The 22,033-nt window shown below is 34.7% G+C and overlaps 1 protein-coding gene across 1 annotated transcript in view; it reads right to left on the reverse strand.

Moving 5' to 3' along the window:
* Positions 1 to 4,763: 4,763 nt before the first annotated feature.
* Positions 4,764 to 22,033, reverse strand: part of LOC138316326 (oxidative stress-induced growth inhibitor 1-like) — a 28,379-nt gene continuing 11,109 nt past the window's right edge. The window contains exons 3-6 of the mRNA XM_069257997.1: positions 10,763 to 10,899; positions 9,886 to 10,077; positions 6,701 to 6,792; positions 4,764 to 6,128 (exon numbers count right to left, since the gene is read on the reverse strand). Of these exons, the coding sequence (XP_069114098.1) occupies positions 5,102 to 6,128; positions 6,701 to 6,792; positions 9,886 to 10,077; positions 10,763 to 10,899 (1,448 nt within the window). The 3' untranslated portion in view covers positions 4,764 to 5,101. The remainder of the gene's footprint in view (positions 6,129 to 6,700; positions 6,793 to 9,885; positions 10,078 to 10,762; positions 10,900 to 22,033) is intronic.

Consider the following 22,033-nt stretch of genomic DNA (forward strand, 5'->3'; position numbering starts at 1 on the left):
CTTTGACCAAACTAGATATTGTCTGGCATGGTCAAAGTAGGATTCTGATAAAATGTTACAAGCTCCTTGATAAAAGTTTCTTTTGGTATACACTATCTGGAATTTTTTTTAAAAACATTCCCTTGAATTTTCTTTCTTTTTAAACACAAATTTGGCTCCTCTGAATTCATGATGACACAGGTATATTGGTCCTGACTGAGACATATTCTGACTTCTCTCGTCACTTACAATAAGTAATGAGATGGATTGACTTATGAGCATAACATACTTAAGATATCTAGTTTTTAATTGAGCAAATAAATAACCTTGTAGATTATATGACAAGCGTTAAGTATGTGATTCTTATACATTGATACTCCTTGAAAATGTTGTTAAAAGTATATACAATGTTAAAAATAAAGATTATTGATCGGGTGGTGTAGTGGTTAAGTCATTCGCCTTTCACCTAGCCGACCAGGGTTCGATCCCCTGTACAGACATGAAAGGTCAGGGGTCACCAACCGATCACATGGGTTTTATCCAGGCACTCTGCTTTCCTCCCACTCTACCCTCGCGCGCTTTCATCCGGGTCATTGAAAGTGATTTGTATAAGTTGTATAACTTGTTTCACAATCGATGTAAAATAATAGTTTATATTAAAATGAAAGTTAACACCATTCCATAAGTATAACCAACAGGATCAGAAGCATGCACAAATGCAGACCTTTTCCTTGTCTTTCTATTTTATTACACTACATATAGTAGCAAATTAAACATTACTCATATCACCGGAATTCTTCCATAACCAACTTTCAATTCACCAACAATTCTGCATCACAGGGTTGAAACGCTATCACAGGACCTCTTGATCACATACAAGTACATGTCATCCTACCATTTTATACAAACTCACCAGTTATTAAGAGTTTGTGTCCAAAAATTACAACGTTTTCTCTATAATTCTGTAAACACATGACTTCACGATAGGTAACTACCAGCAGATAACTAAATGCAGATTCAGGATACCTGATTTTAACGCAGCAATTTAGAGGTAGAATTCACACTTAATTCACATTTATAAAGCAAACACTTTGATAGTATGAGGATTTCAATTTGGAAACAATTTTTTTCTTCATAATTCTTGATAATTTCTTACACGAATTTTGATTGACGTAGTAGGCTGTGCAATATTAAATTACAATAATTTAATCTACATTTAATACAGTATAACTTGTCTAAACCGGATGTTAACGGGACCGGTCAATTTGTTTGGTTTATACAGGTGTCCAGTTTGTAGAGAATATAACCTTTTAATGGTTAGCTGCGATGATGCAGTTCCCATCTCAATGTCTATTTTTGTAAGCACATTTTAATGACTCACATCTCCAATCAGGCTCACTTGGCCACCATGATACTTCTCATTAGAAAGTCTCCAAATATGCCAAGTTTACCAATAAGGAATGACTTATAATACTGAAATATAATTTTAAAGATCTTGCCAGGAATATCATCGAGGCAGGTATAATTATGTGAAAAGTATTCACAAAACTTGTACTAGTGAAAAAACTGCCACTGTCTTCAGTACAGGTAAAACTCTCGTAGTCGTCTCATGATCAGACGGTTGCTTTGAATCAAAGGCATGAATGAATAGCATTTGTTTTGATCGTTCTGTGTTGTGAAAACAACATCGACGGTTTGCAAAGTTAATTTTGCAAAGAAAAGAGTAAGATCACCAAGATGAGTCCGGTTTCAGAGTAGACAAGTTCCGGATTATACAGGTTTTAAATACGATAATTTATTAATAGATATGCTGGGACCACACAAATTAATCGGTATGGACAAGTTTCTAGTTTGCACAGGGTCCAGTTTAGACAAGTTACACTCTATATGAAAATCAAACTGATTGCACATCACCTAGTCATAATAACCCAATAAATATTATAACCTCATTCATAAGATTTAAACACTTGAAATGTACAGGGATACATACATAGCTTGTTGGGTATAGTACCTTTATTTCACAACCAAACGTTTTCCATTCATTGCTTTCATGTGTTTTTTTCACTGGATCTGAAAATAATGAAAAACAGAGCTTGGCCATCTCATTGACTGTGAGATATTATTACATGATTTAGAAACATTCACAAATTTTGTGAATATTTTAAATCTGGAAAACACAACAAATGTAAAATGTAATTATATATATATGTAAGTATCCTTATTGTTTGTGTGATCTGATAACCCTATATAAAAGGATAACCACATAACTTCCAAGACATACACAGGACCTGGTCTTGTTCAACCAGACACTTAAACACAGGACCTGGTCTTGTTCAACCAGACACTTAAACAAAGGACCTGGTCTCGTTTAACCAGACACTTAAACACAGGACATGGTCTCGTTCAACCAGACACTTAAACACAGGACCTGGTCTCGTTCAACCAGACACTTAAACACAAGACCTGGTCTCGCTCAACCAGACACTTAAACACAGGACCTGGTCTCGTTCAACCACACACTTAAACACAGGACCTGGTCTTCTTCAACCAGACACTTAAACACAGGACCTGGTCTCGTTCAACCAGACACTTAAACACAGGACATGGTCTCGTTCAACCACACACTTAAACACAGGACCTGGTCTTCTTCAACCAGACACTTAAACACAGGACCTGGTTTCATTCAACCACACACTTAAACACAGGACCTGGTTTCATTCAACCACACACTTAAACACAGGACCTGGTTTTATTCAACCACACAATTAAACAAAGGACATGGTCTCGTTCAACCAGTCACTTAAACACAGGACATGGTCTCGTTCAACCAGAAACTTAAACACAGGGCCTGGTCTCGTTCAACCAGTCACTTAAACACAGGACCTGGTCTCGTTCAACCAGAAACTTAAACACAGGACCTGGTCTCGATCAACCACACACTTAAACACAGGACATGGTCTCATTCAACCAGACACATAAACACGGGGCCTGGTTTCATTCAACCAGTCACTTAAACAAAGGACCTGGTCTCGTTCAACACACACTTAAACACAGGGCCTGGTCTTCTTCAACCAGACACTGAAACACAGGACATGGTCTCGTTCAACCAGACACTTAAATACAGGGCTTTGTTTCATTCAACCAGTCACTTAAACAAAGGACCTGATCTCGTTCACCAGAAACTTAAACACAGGACATGGTCTCGTTCAATCAGACACTTTGATCTGACTCTCGTTAACAAGACATGTACAAGAGTCTGATTGAACGAGACGAAATAGGACGGAGGTTGATACAGTACGGTAGAACCTTAACTTGGTCATTCTGATTTCACAAGTCAGAAAAACTTACGTACACAGCATATCACATTTAAATAACCACCTCAACAAAATTATCTAGAGCAATCATATTGCTAAAAATCACAGCTATTCATATATCAAAAACTTGACTAAAACAGAAATCATTAGTTGGTTGTCAAGTTATTATTTAAAAAAACGTTAATTTGAATAGAGAAACATTTATGGTATTATCATTTGCATATAATTTGTGCGCTTGTAATCTTATCCAGTATTAAAGTAGATACAGTAAATTACTTTTTCATTAGACATTGTTTATAATCTCTACAGCGTGCCCCCTGACTTTCTCTCATCAGGGGTTAAGTGTACCCCTCCTCAGAAAATTTGAGGGGTACAAGCATAAATCTTGGGGTACAAGCAAAATTTTAACAAATATGTATGAAGCATTTCATCAAGCTTTGATCATTCAATTATCGACTCCTTGGGTGACATAAGAGCAATTTTACTTTCATTTCTAATTCCAATTCGTCGGATATCATGCTGCAAAAAAATGACATTGAAAGGCTCAAAGCTGTAGATTTTAAAGAACTTAAATAGTGTTAACTGTTTCCAATCAAATCATCATAAACACTGGGGTTGGAACTTTTTTACTCGTTTCTTACATTGATCTACGTTTTCAGACAATGTTTCATTCAGGGATTTTCTTTTGGTGATAGAAGTCTCGCAAAGAAATCGCTAATTGTACGCTTTTTAGACGGCTCCATGGTTACAACATCGGACAAGTAAACACCACTGGTGTTACGCCTTACGATCTTTAGTGTGTGATAGCGCCCATAATCAAATAGCGAAACATTATTCAGGTTATGAAATAACCTAGATCGATGGGTCGTCATGATCAGCCAATCAAAATGCAGGGAAATCGCCAGTAGCAACCAGCTTACAGAAAGATCTGGACGATATTGTCTCGTCATTTCTTCCGACAGTTTTAATATATAAATTATATATAACAACTGTTTTCAGTTTTTACACCCATTTTATTAGCTTTTACTCCCATTTTATCGTACGTGCAGTGTACCCTCTGCTTCCAATTTGTGTACGTGCATATTACTTTTGATGCGTGAATCACGTACACCTGTACGTAATGGGGCACGCTGTCTGTATTATTGTTTATAATCACTGAATCATTAGGCAGTGTTTATAATCTGTATTATTGAGGCTGCTCATATCCATACCTTTGTGGAATTCATTCCAATGACATAAACAAGGCAAGTGTTTGGATTTTTTTTCATTAATGTCCAAAAGATTGATATAAAATTTACAAGCTGGTGCTTGATCAAACTGAAGCCCATCTAAACTTCTGTGCAATTCAAAAAACCTTCGATGCTGTAATACAATTGATATTTTTAATATTGAATTTTAAAAAAGTTGTTGGAAACATAATAACCAAAGTAAAAAGCTAAATTGGAAACATCTTAATTGAATGGACTAAATTGGAAACATCTTAATTGAATTGTGAAAATACTCTGTACCAATTAAAAGATCAAGTATCAGTTTAAAATTTCTCCCTACTCCAGTTAAAATGAAAACTTTAAATATTGCATATCAAGACTCTCATTTTCTTACAAAGAAAAAGAACCATCCATTCTTAATCACAACAATCATTTTCTTTTAAAGAAAATACCTTGCATAATTCACAACATAATTATTTTCTTACAAAGAAAAAAACTTGCATTCTAAATCACATAACATTATTCTTACAAAGAAAAAACTTGCATTCTAAATCACATAATTATCATTTTCTCGCATAAATAACAACTTTTATCACATACTCAACAGCAGGGATTTCCTTTCTTTCTATTTTTAACAAGATAGTTAGTTACACCTAGTGCTCCACCAATACCAAACCTAACAAAGTTATCCCCGACTAGTGGTCCCATAGAAAACAGGCCTTTATGCTTCACCGACTCGTAGGAGAACAGGTCGACGTCCAATGTATTGTTCTTGCTGTTGATTGGATGTTGAGGATCAACGCCCAAACTCCTTCCTTCTTCCGGGAGAAAGGATAAATTAGGCCGTGAGCCAATCAAAATGACAGCGATCGTGACATCAACAGTAGTGATATCATTTCCTTTGGTATTTTCCAACAAAACACGTTTGTCTTCGTCGATTTGCACCAAGCGATGTTTCTCGTACGGCCTGTACAGTGGATCAACCACTTTGCCCTTCATTAGTGAGTGGATTCTGTGGTATTCCGGGTATAGACCCTGAGGTAGTTTTTTAAATATTAGATTGGAGTCATTAGCTCCTCTTCTGAAAACATGAATCACTGGAAGGTTTGCATTTAAAGCCATAAGGATGGCATCGGCAGCGCTTAACCCTGCACCTACAATTAACACTGGGTCGTCAGTAGATCTTGGTATCTCGTTCCAACTCTTGAGCGCAGATTCAAAATCATGGAGTGAATGTATAACGTGTGGTAGGAATTCTCCTGATATATTCAGTGTGTTTGGAATATCAAATGTCCCAGTAGCAACCACCACATGTGGTGCCTGGATACAAAACTCCCGACGATGGACATCCTCCTCATCTTCAAAAGATTGATCAGCCGAGCTGATGTAACCTCGAACTTCCCATAGGTAGGTGTGATTTTTGGCAATGTCATTGCAGCATGGTTCCACTTCACCACTCTCGAGGTCCATGCCGTTACGGACTTGGTAGACTTTCTGGATTGATGTGACCGTGTGATGGTCATAAAAGTGATTCTGAAGGTCAAGATTGGCCACATAGTCCATGTAGTAATTTCTAACATCGGATATGGTTGCTCGGTTACTGCAAGGATCAAGAGATTCACCCTCTCTGTAAAATTAAAGACATGTACATTATGTACAGTACAGTAATAGTCTACAATTTCATAGAGTTATCTCCCTTCATACAGATAAAAATAATTTTCATTCTACTTCATATCTGCTAAATCCTGACATTTAAATAAATTTCAATTCATAAAATTTCATATAATCAAGATTCATGGTTTCAGATGATAGATAAACCCAGCAGAATTACACACTACATAAAGGCTACAATCTCTACGACACTAACTATTTCGTAAGAGTGTATCAATGCATTAAATGGACAACATACAGAACTTTATGTTCCATATAAATATCTACATATCCCCTACACAAGGCCCTAATGGCAAACGTTCTTCAGTAGAAGCACCAGGTCGGTAACCAATTACTTATCTAATGACGTAATTACATGTACAACTCCCTGGGGAGTCATTTATATGTATTTGAATGTAAAACTCCCTGGGGAGCATTTGTAACATATAATATTTACATTATGTTCACCAAGCAGGATACCTTCACCATTAACTAGGCTTCTTATTGAATAGCAAAGGAACTTATTAATCAAGGCAAGCTTGAACAGACCTGAATTTGCGGTCACGCCACTCCTTCAGCGGAACGGATGGCAACTCCATCCAGTTTCCCAGACTCAATGTTTGCATACTCCCGTCCATTTTCTGGAATAAAAAAAGTGGTGTATGAAGATTTGTAAACCTTGGATCAGTTACGCTAAAATCAAACTCACCAAATACCTTGAATATCAGTTGTGTGTGAATGAATTACTTTTAATATGAACCTACAGTTTGTGGATTTCTGGTTTAATAGCAATGTAATATGGACCTACAGTTTGTGGGTTTCAGGTTTAATAGTAATGAAATATGGACCTACAGTTTGTGGATTTCAGGTTTAATAGTAATGTAATATGGACCTACAGATTGTGGATTTCATGTTTAATAGTAATGTAATATGGACCTACAGTTTGTGGATTTCAGGTTTAATAGTAATGTAATATGGACCTACAGTTTATGGATTTCAAGTTTAATAGCAATGTAATATGGACCTACAGTTTGTGGATTTCAAGTTTAATAGTAATGAAATATGGACCTACAGATTGTGGATTTCAAGTTTAATAGTAATGAAATATGGACCTACAGATTGTGGATTTCATGTTTAATAGTAATGTAATATGGACCTACAGATTGTGGATTTCAGGTTAAATAGTAATGTAATATGGACCTACAGATTGTGGATTTCATGTTTAATAGTAATGTAATATGGACCTACAGTTTGTGGATTTCAGGTTTAATAGTAATGTAATATGGACCTACAGTTTATGGATTTCAAGTTTAATAGCAATGTAATATGGACCTACAGTTTGTGGATTTCATGTTTACCGGGTAATAGTAATGAAATATGGACCTACAGATTGTGGATTTCAAGTTTAATAGTAATGTAATATGGACCTACAGATTGTGGATTTCAGGTTAAATAGTAATGTAATATGGACCTACAGTTTGTGGATTTCAAGTTTAATAGTAATGTAATATGGACCTACAGTGTGGATTTCTGGTTTAATAGTAATGTAATATGGACCTACAGTTTGTGGATTTCAGGTTTAATAGTAATGTAATATGGACCTACAGATTGTGGATTTCAAGTTTAATAGTAATATAATATGGACCTACAGATTGTGGATTTCAAGTTTAATAGTAATATAATATGGACCTTCAGATTGTGGATTTCATGTTTAATAGTAATGTAATATGGACCTACAGATTGTGGATTTCAAGTTTAATAGTAATGAAATATGGACCTACAGTGTGGATTTCTGGTTTAATAGTAATGAAATATGGACCTACAGTTTGTGGATTTCAGGTTTAATAGTAATGAAATATGGACCTACTGTGTGGATTTCTGGTTTAATAGTAATGAAATATGGACCTACAGATTGTGGATTTCAAGTTTAATAGAAATGAAATATGGACCTACAGATTGTGGATTTCATGTTTAATAGTAATGTAATATGGACCTACAGATTGTGGATTTCAAGTTTAATAGTAATGTAATATGGACCTACAGTGTGGATTTCTGGTTTAATAGTAATGTAATATGGACCTACAGATTGTGGATTTCAAGTTTAATAGTAATATAATATGGACCTACAGATTGTGGATTTCAAGTTTAAAAGTAATGTAATATGGACCTACAGTTTGTGGATTTCAGGTTTAATGGTAATGTAATATGGACCTACAGTGTGGATTTCTGGTTTAATAGTAATGTAATATGGACCTACAGATTGTGGATTTCAAGTTTAATAGTAATATAATATGGACCTACAGATTGTGGATTTCAAGTTTAATAGTAATATAATATGAACCTACAGATTGTGGATTTCATGTTTAATAGTAATGTAATATGGACCTACAGATTGTGGATTTCAAGTTTAATAGTAATGAAATATGGACCTACAGTGTGGATTTCTGGTTTAATAGTAATGAAATATGGACCTACAGTTTGTGGATTTCAGGTTTAATAGTAATGAAATATGGACCTACAGTGTGGATTTCTGGTTTAATAGTAATGAAATATGGACCTACAGATTGTGGATTTCAAGTTTAATAGAAATGAAATATGGACCTACAGATTGTGGATTTCATGTTTAATAGTAATGTAATATGGACCTACAGATTGTGGATTTCAAGTTTAATAGTAATGTAATATGGACCTACAGTGTGGATTTCTGGTTTAATAGTAATGTAATATGGACCTACAGATTGTGGATTTCAAGTTTAATAGTAATATAATATGGACCTACAGATTGTGGATTTCAAGTTTAATAGTAATGTAATATGGACCTACAGTTTGTGGATTTCAGGTTTAATAGTAATGTAATATGGACCTACAGATTGTGGATTTCAAGTTTAATAGTAATGAAAAATGGACCTACAGTTTGTGGATTTCATGTTTAATAGTAATGTAATATGGACCTACAGTGTGGATTTCTGGTTTAATAGTAATGTAATATGGACCTACAGATTGTGGATTTCAAGTTTAATAGTAATGTAATATGGACCTACAGTTTGTGGATTTCAAGTTTAATAGTAATGTTATATGGACCTACAGTTTGTGGATTTCAAGTTTAATAGTAATGTAATATGGACCTTCAGTTTGTGGATTTCAGGTTTAATAGCAATGAAATATGGACGTACAGATTTGGGGTTTCAGGTTTAAGAGTAAGGCCAAAAAAAATTATATGTGTGTTTCAGGTTACATGACTGAAAAAAATAGGGTAGGTTGGTCGGGATTTTTTTTATATTTTACTTTATTATTTTATTTTTTTAGGAGGAGTGAGGGAGGGGTCAAGTGGCTTTATAACTACATTAAAAAGTAATTTAATAATACATGTCAGTTGTCTTTCAGGTTTTAGGCTGGCTAGAAGTCTTTTATTTCTCATTACCATATTCGTAATTGAACTTTATCTGGATAAACTTAAAGCATGCGTAAAAATCTAGGTTGAAAACTTCATACACAACATTTATGTTTTGAAAAAGTGTGATAAAATAGCTAGGGTCGGAAGAAAAAATAGGGTAGGTAGGGGTACCTGAAACATACATTTTTTTTTTAGGCCTAATGAAATATGGACCTACAGTTTTGGGGTTTCAGGTTTAATAGTAATGAGATACCATGGATACTAAACCAAACTCATTTCGCTTTAAAGACTCTGCTTAGGAGTATCTTACTTTGCTCTGAATGATGAACAAACAATTTACCTGCCAAGCCCCGCCCACTTTGCCACGCCCCAGAACAATGTGTCTAAAGGCATGCTCCTCTTCCTTCTTCCAGTCGAGTAGAGACGGGATCTCAGCTCCCATATCAGCATCAGGGTGGACAAGTGCATCGAACAATAGAGCCACTGGGTTAGTTGTCCGCCCTTCTAGGCCCTCTGATAGATAGTCAAGGTCCTGAAAAAATAGCACTTTACTTGACATATTTTGACATCCTTTATAGACAGGTCTGACTGTAATTTGCTATTACCTTTTAATTTTAAGTAAGTTTCAAAAGAAGCTATAATGTGACTTACAGAAGTCTTTATCAAAGCTAACCAGAGAAATCCTAGAATGTTTGTTAGTAATAGTTATAGAGAAGTATTATAAGACTCTTTCATATGTGGATATGAAGGATAGGGATATTCTACCCGAGGGTCACAAATTGTAGTAAAACCCGAGGCTTGCCGAGGGTTTTGCAACATTTTTTTATCTCGAGGGTAGAATATATCCCTATCCTTCATATCCACTTATGAAAGAGTATTTTTCTTTCATACCTCGACCTTTTATTGCAATTTTACAACTGAAATATCCCGCCATTTTGAAATAAATTCGATGAAATCCACGACTGGAAGTCAATTTTCCATACAAGAAAACTTACGTGATACTTTCAACACGAATTCTGTTGTTTGCATCTTTTAGAGTAAAACCTGATGTATTTGTGATAAAAAATGTTAAAAAATTACCGAGAAAATAGAGATTTTGTTGACGCCGTGACGTCACGAGGCTTTATTGCATGGGTAGCCATGTAATACAGCCTCAGGCGACCTGATTGTATTGCTCTAGACCAGCCAGTATTACATGTGTAGGTATGAAAGAATACCTGATCTACAATGGTCTGTGTCTGTCCAATCTCCTGTAACTTGGTGTGGAGATACGGGTTGGAGTGTGGCAGTCCATTGTAGTATGGTCTGTGTCCAGACAGGAAATACGACAGGCAGATCGCAGACGGACCATTTCCTGTTAGGAAATACAAATGATCAGTTATAAACACAACTCTACATTAAAACCACAATAACACAATTACCAACATCTTAAGTATTGATATATAGAAGCGTAGGTATTTCATTCTGGTAGTACATTGTACACAGGAAATATTTTCACATTACAGACACCTATATCATATATCATTGATATTTTATTTGTATATCAAAGTACTGATTACTTATTGTCTATAAACAGCTGTAAGTGTAAGATTATTGGTAATTCAGCAAGGTTCCCAATAATCAAGTAAAATTATAATGGCTTTGTTTTACCATGTAGAATATGAGATATATTTATTTCATTCTGTATTACCATGTAGAATATGAGATATATTTATTTCATTCTGTATTAGATTATAAGTGTTCGAAGTTCACACAAGTACTAGTGCATACATTAATGTTTATATGCCTATATATCAGTAATAATGAAATACAAGTACATTGTTTCCTACATTGCTATATCTTAAATTATGAGATGACGTAACTGATGAAGAACTGATGTAGATTACATTTTCATTATGCCCCGTGAGATCAATACTCGATCTGTATCATAGTGTGCCAAACACATATATGGCTGGTTTATAATCCCAGTCCAAAACAATCTTAAAGGAATCCTTTTAAAAATTTAAAGATAAAATACCAATGCCTTCTTACTTCATTGGACTCTGTTAGAGATTGAAATGAGTACTGGTTATGTTTCTCATTGTATTTCTGTTTCTTGGGTATTTGATGAAAACACAGTGCACAATTCCTTAGATCACTTTATGGTGTTGTGGTATAGGAATATACCTATTATGCTGTTACATTTTGAAACATGCACTATTCTCTTTCTATTCTTGCCAAGTGTTGATACTCAATTATGCATTACAACTCTTGGCAACTGAAGATGAGCCTCCTTTACTCTTAATGGCAGGAAATGACCATTGAAACAAGCATACATGCACAGGTAAATGGCTAATAGGCCAACATCATCTATTACCTTAAGGTTACCATGGGTAACCAATAGTATAATCATCTGATTTACTATAGACATTCAAGGTTGATTAAAGGTATTGTGATCTTGTGATATACTTAAAAATGTCTGCTACTAAAATAGATACAAATTCCTATACCGCATTCACTATATAATTAGCGCCCCTCTCGCTATAAGCACCCTCATCCCCTCTTCTGAAGATGGAATTATATAAACGCCACCCAATGCAACCCGTCGTATCGATTTAATGATAATTAACCGTAATGATCATTATGACATCAGCATTGTATTCCATATTACATGAACATACATGTACACCAGCCAATATTACTACACTTACAACAACATCTCACTCCAGTATGTAGGGGAATCATGTATGTACACACCAGCCAATATTACTTCACCTACAACATCTCACTCCAGTATGTAGGGGAATCATGTATGTACACACCAGCCAATATTACTACACTTACAACAACATCTCACTCCAGTATGTAGGGGAATCATGTATGTACACACCAGCCAATATTACTTCACCTACAACAACATCTCACTCCAGTATGTAGGGGAATCATGTATGTACACACCAGCCAATATTACTACACCTACAACAACATCTCACTTCAGTATGTAGGGGAATCATGTATGTACACACCAGCCAATATTACTACACTTACAACAACATCTCACTCCAGTATGTAGGGGAATCATGTATGTACACACCAGCAAATATTAATACACTTACAACAACATCTCACTCCAGTATGTAGGGGAATCATGTATGTACACACCAGCCAATATTACTACACCTACAACACCATCTCACTCCAGTATGTAGGGGAATCATGTATGTACACACCAGCCAATATTACTACACTTACAACAACATCTCACTCCAGTATGTAGGGGAATCGTGTATGTACACACCAGCCAATATTACTACACCTACAGCAACATCTCACTCCAGTATGTAGGGGAATCATGTATGTACACACCAGCCAATATTACTACACTTACAACAACATCTCACTCCAGTATGTAGGGGAATCATGTATGTACACACCAGCCAATATTACTACACTTACAACAACATCTCACTCCAGTATGTAGGGGAATCATGTATGTACACACCAGCCAATATTACTACACCTACATCTCACTCCAGTATGTAGGGGAATCATGTATGTACACACCAGCCAATATTACTACAGATAACACTTACAACAACATCTCACTCCAGTATGTCGGGGAATCATGTATGTACACACCAGCCAATATTACTACACTTACAACAACAAACAGCTGATGGTTGAAAAACCAAGTTGTACTTTTGTAAATAGCTCCAAAAATAAAATTCATTTAAAAAAATTCAAGAAAATAAACAAATTGTAGCTGCCAACAGCTGTACAAGTATAATCGTGGCTAATTGCAAGCAGCTGCTATAGTCTGAAGCACTGTATACAAAGCTACAAAGATCAAGTCTTCCTATTTTTAGGGCCTATACGGATGAGTATTACGATACAAACAATTATTGAATGTTTAGCATGTTCACAATTAAATATTGGAACTACCTGTATGAACTCATGGTCGATCTACATTTTCACCTATATAATTATATATAGGTCAAACAAACGATGTACACAGCCTGGTCTCCATAGTGGCCAGCTAATTACTGACCTATATATATCAGGCACTGACTGATTGATGTTGTAACTGTACTTTACACCACTTAATGGGATTGATAAGTACATTTTATGCTTTCCCATCAAAGAATCGCTGACCTATATATAGCTACCTACCTTAAAAATCCATTCAGTAGTGTGTTAAGAACTCAAGCTTTTTACGGTAAATTTGCATTTTGACGGCTTGATGATGATCAACAGGCAGGTCAATATTTGCTTTACTCAAAATAGAGATTCTCTCCCCATATCTTGTTTTTTAACATATGCATCACTATCTACTAAGGTAAAAGTTTTGATATTACACAGGCAATATGTCTTCAGGTCAATTTGACATGAAAAAATCTTGACCTGAAATTTACATGAAATTCACCTGAAATTGTGGTCAATTTTACAAGAAGATTTTTTTCAGGTCAATTTCAGGTCAATTGACCTGAAAAAATCTTCATGTGAATTCAGGTAAAATCTTCATATGAATTCAGGTCAATTTCACCTGAAATTTTTTTCATGTGAAAAAAGCTTCAGGTCAATTTCACCTGAAAAATTCTCCATGTGAATTTCAAGTCAATTTCATGTCAAATTGACCTGAAAAAACTTCAGGTCAATTTCACCTGAAATTTTTTCCATGTGAAATGAGATAATATTTTAATTCTAAAAATTGACAAAATAAAAATCTGAAGATAAACATGATTTGAAATAATCACCATAAAAGTTTAGTCAGTGATTATACACATTGACTTATACCTTAGAAATACTCCTCTATATAACAGTGATCATAAATCTTAATCAAACAAATGCCAATGTTGCTTTTACTAGATATCTACATGAAACATGTACAATATGTACATGTAATTTGTATCTTACAAGCTATTGAGAATTACATGTATACTGGAAACTAAGATGATGCAACAGGTAAAAGAGAGACATGTAGTATAAAACTCAATATGTAAAACACATAAGGTATACATCTCCATGATCTTACATTAATTATTTTTATAGTACATTCATCCAATGTAAGAGAGGTAAATACATGTATTAAATAAATAAATAAATAAATAAAATAAACAAATAAATAAATAAATAAATGTACCTGTCAGATCATAACAAGGAGAAATATTCATTTATTAAACAATTTGTCTTTCAACATGGTCTATATTGCATAGATACTGGGATTTCTGAATTTCTATAGATCTACAAGAATTTTTTTTAATCACACACACACATGCTTTTATACATGTATGGTGTGTCAGTATATTATGAGCATGTATCTACTTCATTTATAATACATGTATATACATGTGTACAATAATAATAAACTGTGGCCTTAGAAGTAAACCATAATATTACATGTAATAAAGAAAATGGGACTTGTGTAAGACTACAAAACATGATACTGTCATACGTCACAACTCTACTCACTTACGTCACAGACATTATAAAACAGAATATAATTTTATTCCGGAAATATTACCCACTTCAATCTGTATTGCTTGTTCCTAAAATAAAATAACTAGGATGTTCAAAATATATCAAGAAATACAGATTATTCATATTGATTTTTTAGTAGCATTGATTTGAGAATAATGTATTTGAATTTGAATTAAAACGTATTCATATCGGCGTTTTACTTTTACCGGAATTTCGTTGTTTCGGCAATTATGCTGTGACCTGAAGTGCCCGGTGATATTGTGCTCGGCAGACGATCAATGCATCTGACGTTCATGGAATATGCACAGTAAGTTTTGAGTGAAATAACAGACACTATATAGTTAATATAATACATTTTTTCAGTTATTCAAAAATCTTCGTAAAATCTCAATGGCCATACTGCAGTGTAGATTGAAATGAAATGCAGAACTGATCAGAGCGGACATTCGTTTTGATATCGCATTCGCGGTGGTACCGTGGCCGTTTTCGTTTATAAAATACGGAACAACCGGTTCCACCGGTTGTGAAAGTCATTATTTAGGCCAAAGTTTAAATCCTGACGGACCTGCATTTTTTATACAGGTCTACAGGCATGTAAGAACTTTTTCAAAGTTGGTCTGAAAACAATGAATATGAGAAAACGAACAACTAGCCAGGCTACTGTCCAATCAGTCATCGAAAACCAAAAATGGAAACGGTCTGTGTTTCAATTTTTCTAGTAGCATATACATTTAGGCCTACATTGATTCAAGATTTGGCCTGCTTTACAATGGGAATACATGATTTTTACAGCACTTGAGAAACTTGTACATTTACAATATGTTAGGACCTATGTTCAGTATAGACCTGTTTTACAGTAATAGTGCACTGTTACACTGATTATGTAATCAGTAAGACACCTTTATAACGAACACGGTTACAAAGTTTCCCATGATAGGACTATATCTGCATTATCTGTATAACGAACTTTGCTAATAACGAAATGATTCCGCTGGTCCCCAGGGGTTCATTATAACTGTGTATTACTGTAACTCAACTGTGATTTACATTACGAGTGTGTATACGTTTGTCTTACATTGAGTATACGTGTTTATGTAAAGCCAGTTATAGGCCTGTTTTATAGTGAGTGTATTTTGAAATGAATGAAGTCAGAAAGGATTAACTGATGACATCCCTAGCCTTATCCCGAGATACCCTAGCCGTAACACCAGACTTAGACATTATGACATCTACAACATGTATCTGTCATAATCCCTAATGATTTATAAGCGTCATGTGCGTCCATGTAATGTCTAAACTGTTAAGTCAGGTGTAGTGGCCAGACTACACGGGCTAAGTAACCTTATAATCATCCTCAAAACTGCAGGGGTTACTATCAATGACTGTCATGGTGGCGTTACATTATATCCAGCCCTGGACTATATATCTCCTAATAAAACAAGAGGCAACATCCACTGCTTTTAATTACATTTTTTGGTTCATATTCAACAGTTTACACTAGGATGGATCTGGATCTGGTGCTTGTGAAGTTTAGAGCATAAGCCATGGACTACATGAGACTTTGCAGAGGCAACTATACTGTAAATGTGTCCCACAGGACAATTTGAATACTTAGAAGCCAGAAGGTAATGTATATTTATCCTGCAACTGTCCCACATACTGACCGATAACTACTGCCGGATAAACTTGTGCTTTATCCGTCAATACGATATGCTTTATCCGTCAATACGATCACGTGAATTTGTTCCATATCTGACGGCACTTTTTCTAACTTGACCCAGAACTTGAACCTTCCGGTGAATGAAACGTCATTCAGTCCCGCTAAAACGTGACGTCACATGCACCGAAATGACGTCATTTTTACGATATCGAAAATCTTGTATGGCGGTGCCGTCTTTTTCTTGGCTCATGACAAAGGTATGTATTGTTAAGTAATTCTTTAATGGGTATTTATTGTTATTTGAGTATTTTCATTTCCTTTCAGTGATATATCACACTGAAAAGAATTATAGTGACTGTTTGTGAATGCGCTTATTTATTTCCCACGGCAGTAAAAAGGAGTGCACTCTCATTCGGTTAAGTGAATGAATCTTTACCTCCGCATCAAAGAATCGTCTCGCTTCGAGCGAAACAAAGTAAGGAACTGTCAATTTGCTTTCGGTTTGAATGCCATAATGGTTGCAGGATAAACAGAATACACGGTTAGTATCTTACAATACAAGTTTTATTTCGGTGCTCGACACGGAAAGCCGAGATGACTCGGCAGAGCCTTGTCATCTCGGCTTTCCTAAGTCTCGCACCAAAATAAACCTTGTATTGTAAGATACTAACCGTGTATTCTCTCTATATATTTGTTCTAGTAAAATATATATCAGATGTGAAATTTAGTGAAGGAGGTGATATTGTAAAAACATATTGTACAATCATAATTTATATACATGTATATGTGTCTTACACAAACATCACTACATAGACACATTCGGTACTTAGAATAACTTGTTAGACTACATCTGAATCAGTTAACAATTTAGCATACAGGTAACTGTTACATGCATTTTAACATCCTTTTTACAGGTACAAAGAAATGCTAACAAGAGATGCAGGAATTGAAAGAATCGAGGATATTGGATACTGAATACAGTACAAAAACATCAATTTCCCCTAGCCTGGTATCATCAAACTTGTGATGGCGATGACTGTGTTCCATGAATGTGTTCCTTTGGCTTGTATATATTATATAAAATTGTTAGTCCAGACTCCTGACAATAGTACATGTACATACAGCGTATTCTGTAATACTTTAATAGTGAGTGGTATAAGTGTAATTTGAATATGTACTATCAAATTTGACACTAATTTAATGTTATCTTTCTTTTAATTATTCTGCAGGCATCCTTCATTGTGTCAGACAGCGCTAGTGTATTTATTTCCTATTATGGAGAGTGTACCAATACATGTAATCGATACATGTAAACGATCTACAGAGAAAACTGACAGGAATACCACTTGAATTACATATGAAGATTTTGACGTAAATTCACATGAAGATTTGTTCAAGTCAATTTCAGGTGAAATTCGATCATGTCAATTTCGGGATTTCAGGTCAAATTCTTCACCTGAATTCAGGTCAATTTCAGGTGAAATTGACCTGAAATTGACCTGAAAATTTCTTCATGTGAAATTCAGGTAAATTTCAGGTCAATTTCAGGTCAAGATTTTGACCTGAAATGACTTTTTTGCTCTTTTCAGGTAAATTTGACCTGAAAAATTTGACCTGAATTTACCTGAAGACATATTGCCTGTGTACATGATGATAACCATTAAAGATTTAAAAACTAATTACCATCATATATAACATGAGATGTATTATATTAATTTTTCCATAGCACTGTAAGAATGATTTAGGTTAAAGTTTACTAAAAGGAAAACAATCCAGGTAACTTAACTGTGACACAACATTTTAATGATATACCGAAGGCAGAAAATTGACTTCAAACTAACCAGTAAATGATTTGTCAGCCTAAGTGATTTTTTTCTTCTAAGTAATGTAAAGGATAGTTCTACTTATAAGGTGTGATTTCACCTTATAAGCATGTTCTGGATACATTCCACCTTTATTCCTGATAGAACACACCTTTAATATGAATAACTGGGCCTGGAGTCAACAACTTTAGGACCAGGATGCATGCATGTGTGTACATGTGACCATGACACCAAGGTACACTGTACTTAGTAACCCTGATGTTGAGTATGACCACACTTAAAAGTTATAGTCCAATTTGTCTGTCTGTTCATAACTTAAGTACAGGGTTTCAGAGGTATATATTATCATTGAATTCTAGTATATATCACTGAAATAGTAAAAGAGTTGATCAAAAGATTTGTATCAGAAAACTGAACAGTTTTCTACTTGAGTTATAAAATATATTTTTTTAGTTGAAATCTATGAAACTCCTGCATTTTTTTTGCTGAATTTTACTTTTTGAAAACTCCAGCATTGGTTTTCTAATTTCATAGTTCCTTATATATAGGTAATTTGAAGCAATAACACTGATACAGTAAATTAATGTCCAACTTGTGATAACACCACACAATTTAATGAATTCACACAAAAAAAAAGCACGATGAAAATTAAATGGAAATTCACAACTCAGGAACTATGGGTTTTATGTTAAGTATCTCTATCAACATTCAAACCTGAATTATATGATCACAGGATAAAACAGGAACTATGGGTTTTATGTTAAGTATCTATGATCACAGGATATTTTATCAAGGTCCAACCAACTTATAACACCATTATCAAATGTAAATATGATGTCATGACTAGGGCTGAAACAATTAGTAATTTTTGTATTCGATTATTCGGTCACATGTAATCGATTACTAATCGATTAATCGTTTGAATTGAAGGCAACTATATTGTTTACTACTGACTACTGAAAACGTCCGCCATGTTTATCAACTAATAATAACACCTAACGTTACCGTATAATATGACAGAGGACATGCCTTATATAATATAAGCCTATCAACAAATAAGAAAAGATTTATTGACAAAACAAACGTATTTTATCCCAAATTAGCTCTGAATTCCGTTCCTGTGTTGTCTTCCGTAACATCGTTTAAATCAAGTCTGCTAACCCGCTGTTTTGACGTGACCTTCACACGTACGACTAATCAACCAAATCTGGCCGCCACGGAGCGACATGACCAAATTTTCGTCAATGAACTTTTTTATTTCCGTGATCAAAAAAATAAAATATATCAACAACTCTTATATTCAATTAGAATATGAACAAAAACTTTCTTTTTATATGATAAACACATGCAATAGTAAAATTTAAATGGTCAAGATTAATTAAATGGCCGAGCGTCCCGGCGGCGATTAGGCCTCCGTGACGTAACAACATGGAGTCGATCGCTAGTGAAAATTGGCGAACAGCGTGTTGCAAGCTTTCTCATGACATCCACTTTTTCATTGATTAATGACTTTAACATCCACAGAGACGTAATTTAACAAGTATTTCTCACATCATTTATGTTTTGTTGAGTTCAAAACATGTACATAAAGAGATGAAACTCCAGTCGGAATGGCTTACTCAGAAATCCATGATCTGTCAACGTGTTTAGTCAGCTTACAATGCACTGGCTATGCATGTTACGATTAACGATTAATAAAATCTTTAATCGATTATCAGCAATTAGCTTCATTAATCTAATCGCCTCCGATTATTCGACTAATCATTTCAGCCCTAGTCATGACCATACATAATTTATGATTAAGAAAATTATGCATCACGAAACAGGAAATTATTTAAGCAAGTTTCCTTCTAAGCAGACACTGGTTCCTGATTGATCACTCTGATTTTGTATCAGTGACCACAGATAAACTGTAAGCAAATATTGTAGATAATTATCTACTTGATGTCAAATGCTTGATTATACAAATATTTTATCTATATGAGGTTAAGAATGAGTTGGTCAATAAGACAGATAATGTGGCACATCTGAGTACGAAAGCATATTCATCACCTTATTTATATTTATTGCAATATTGTGGAAATTATCCAGTTGCATTTTTATTTAAGGATTAAAGTCTCTTTCTGGTGGTTCTATCGAAGGATAAAGTTGAGTAGGGTATCGATATTTGGAATGGGCCGCGAAGCGGTCCATGAAACAAATATCGATACCCTACTCAACTTTATCCTTCGATAGAACCACCAGAAAGAGACTTTAATCCTTATATTTACAGTCTTAACTATTATTTTCATAGCTCAAAATTTACCCTTATTAGTGTTTATGGCATTTATAAGACTAAAATTGAATTATATCGTTTGGTTCCGACAGGCATTTGGAACAGCCACTCGAAGTTGCGGAAATTCCCGCCAATTTATCAATGAACATACAAATAAAATGAGTTCCGTCTGATGAATCATATATATGGGGTTTTCCCGGTATGAAACTTTAAATCGTTTTATTTATCTGTTGTTAAAAACACCGTGGTGCAAAGCACTTTGGTTTTAATCTTTTACTTCGTATGATTATACACGCTTACATAATTCATAACGTGGCAGGATATTTAACGTAGTTGTGACGCGGCGTCCGATTCAAACCGCCTGTGTCAAGGAGGTGTGACAAACAGAGAGTTTTTTCAGTTTTGTGATCACTTGAGTTCTACTTAATCAGTTCACGTTTGAAATTACTTGAATACACGGATGTTTATATGACCGGCCCTCGTGGCTGGTCATAGCACTTGCATAATCATACATAATGATTATGCTTAGTTTACACTAAAAATATAATGTCCAATCCGTACTGCCAGTTCCTCATATTTATTACTTAGGGTTCCACAATTTTACATCATCAGCATCTCACATTCACCAATTGCACTCCATGTTTATATATATATATTCCAATGGTCTTACTATAACCTTTTGTCACTTCTAGAACTTCTCAAACTACTAGTCTCTCTGGAACTGTATTTTGGGCTCTAAGACCTTACTATACAAGTCCCTGCAACACCTGGTAGAAGACACCCTAATCAGACTCCCTAAGGATCTCTAGGTTTTGCCTGACAGGCCTAGTCTGTGTTTCTGATACATCTTTATCCTAATATATTAATGAAACCATACAGTACACAACCAATATAAAGGTTGCAAATTAAAGATAACTTTATCTTCTTTCTTATGATGTAGAAAATATATAGAACTATTATTAATTACAAATGTTACATTAGAAATACTGACTTTCACACACTAAACATTACTGTAAAAGCTATACAGCTTCCAAACTATACTGCCTATAGAATTGTAACTCAGTATATCAATAATACACATCTTGCTGTATCCAATGCTTAGTAAATTACATTCTCTTATCTATATGTATAGATATAATTACTGTGTCTAATTTAACCTAATGCTATCTGTCATATTTACATAGTTCAATGTCATTATTTCCGGATTTTGGAGATTTTCAAATGTATCGGACGTCGTTTCGAGGAACATGTACAAACACAGGTAGGCCCACTA

This window comes from Argopecten irradians, chromosome 2, assembly GCF_041381155.1.
Source record: "Argopecten irradians isolate NY chromosome 2, Ai_NY, whole genome shotgun sequence".
Lineage (NCBI taxonomy): Eukaryota > Metazoa > Mollusca > Bivalvia > Pectinida > Pectinidae > Argopecten > Argopecten irradians.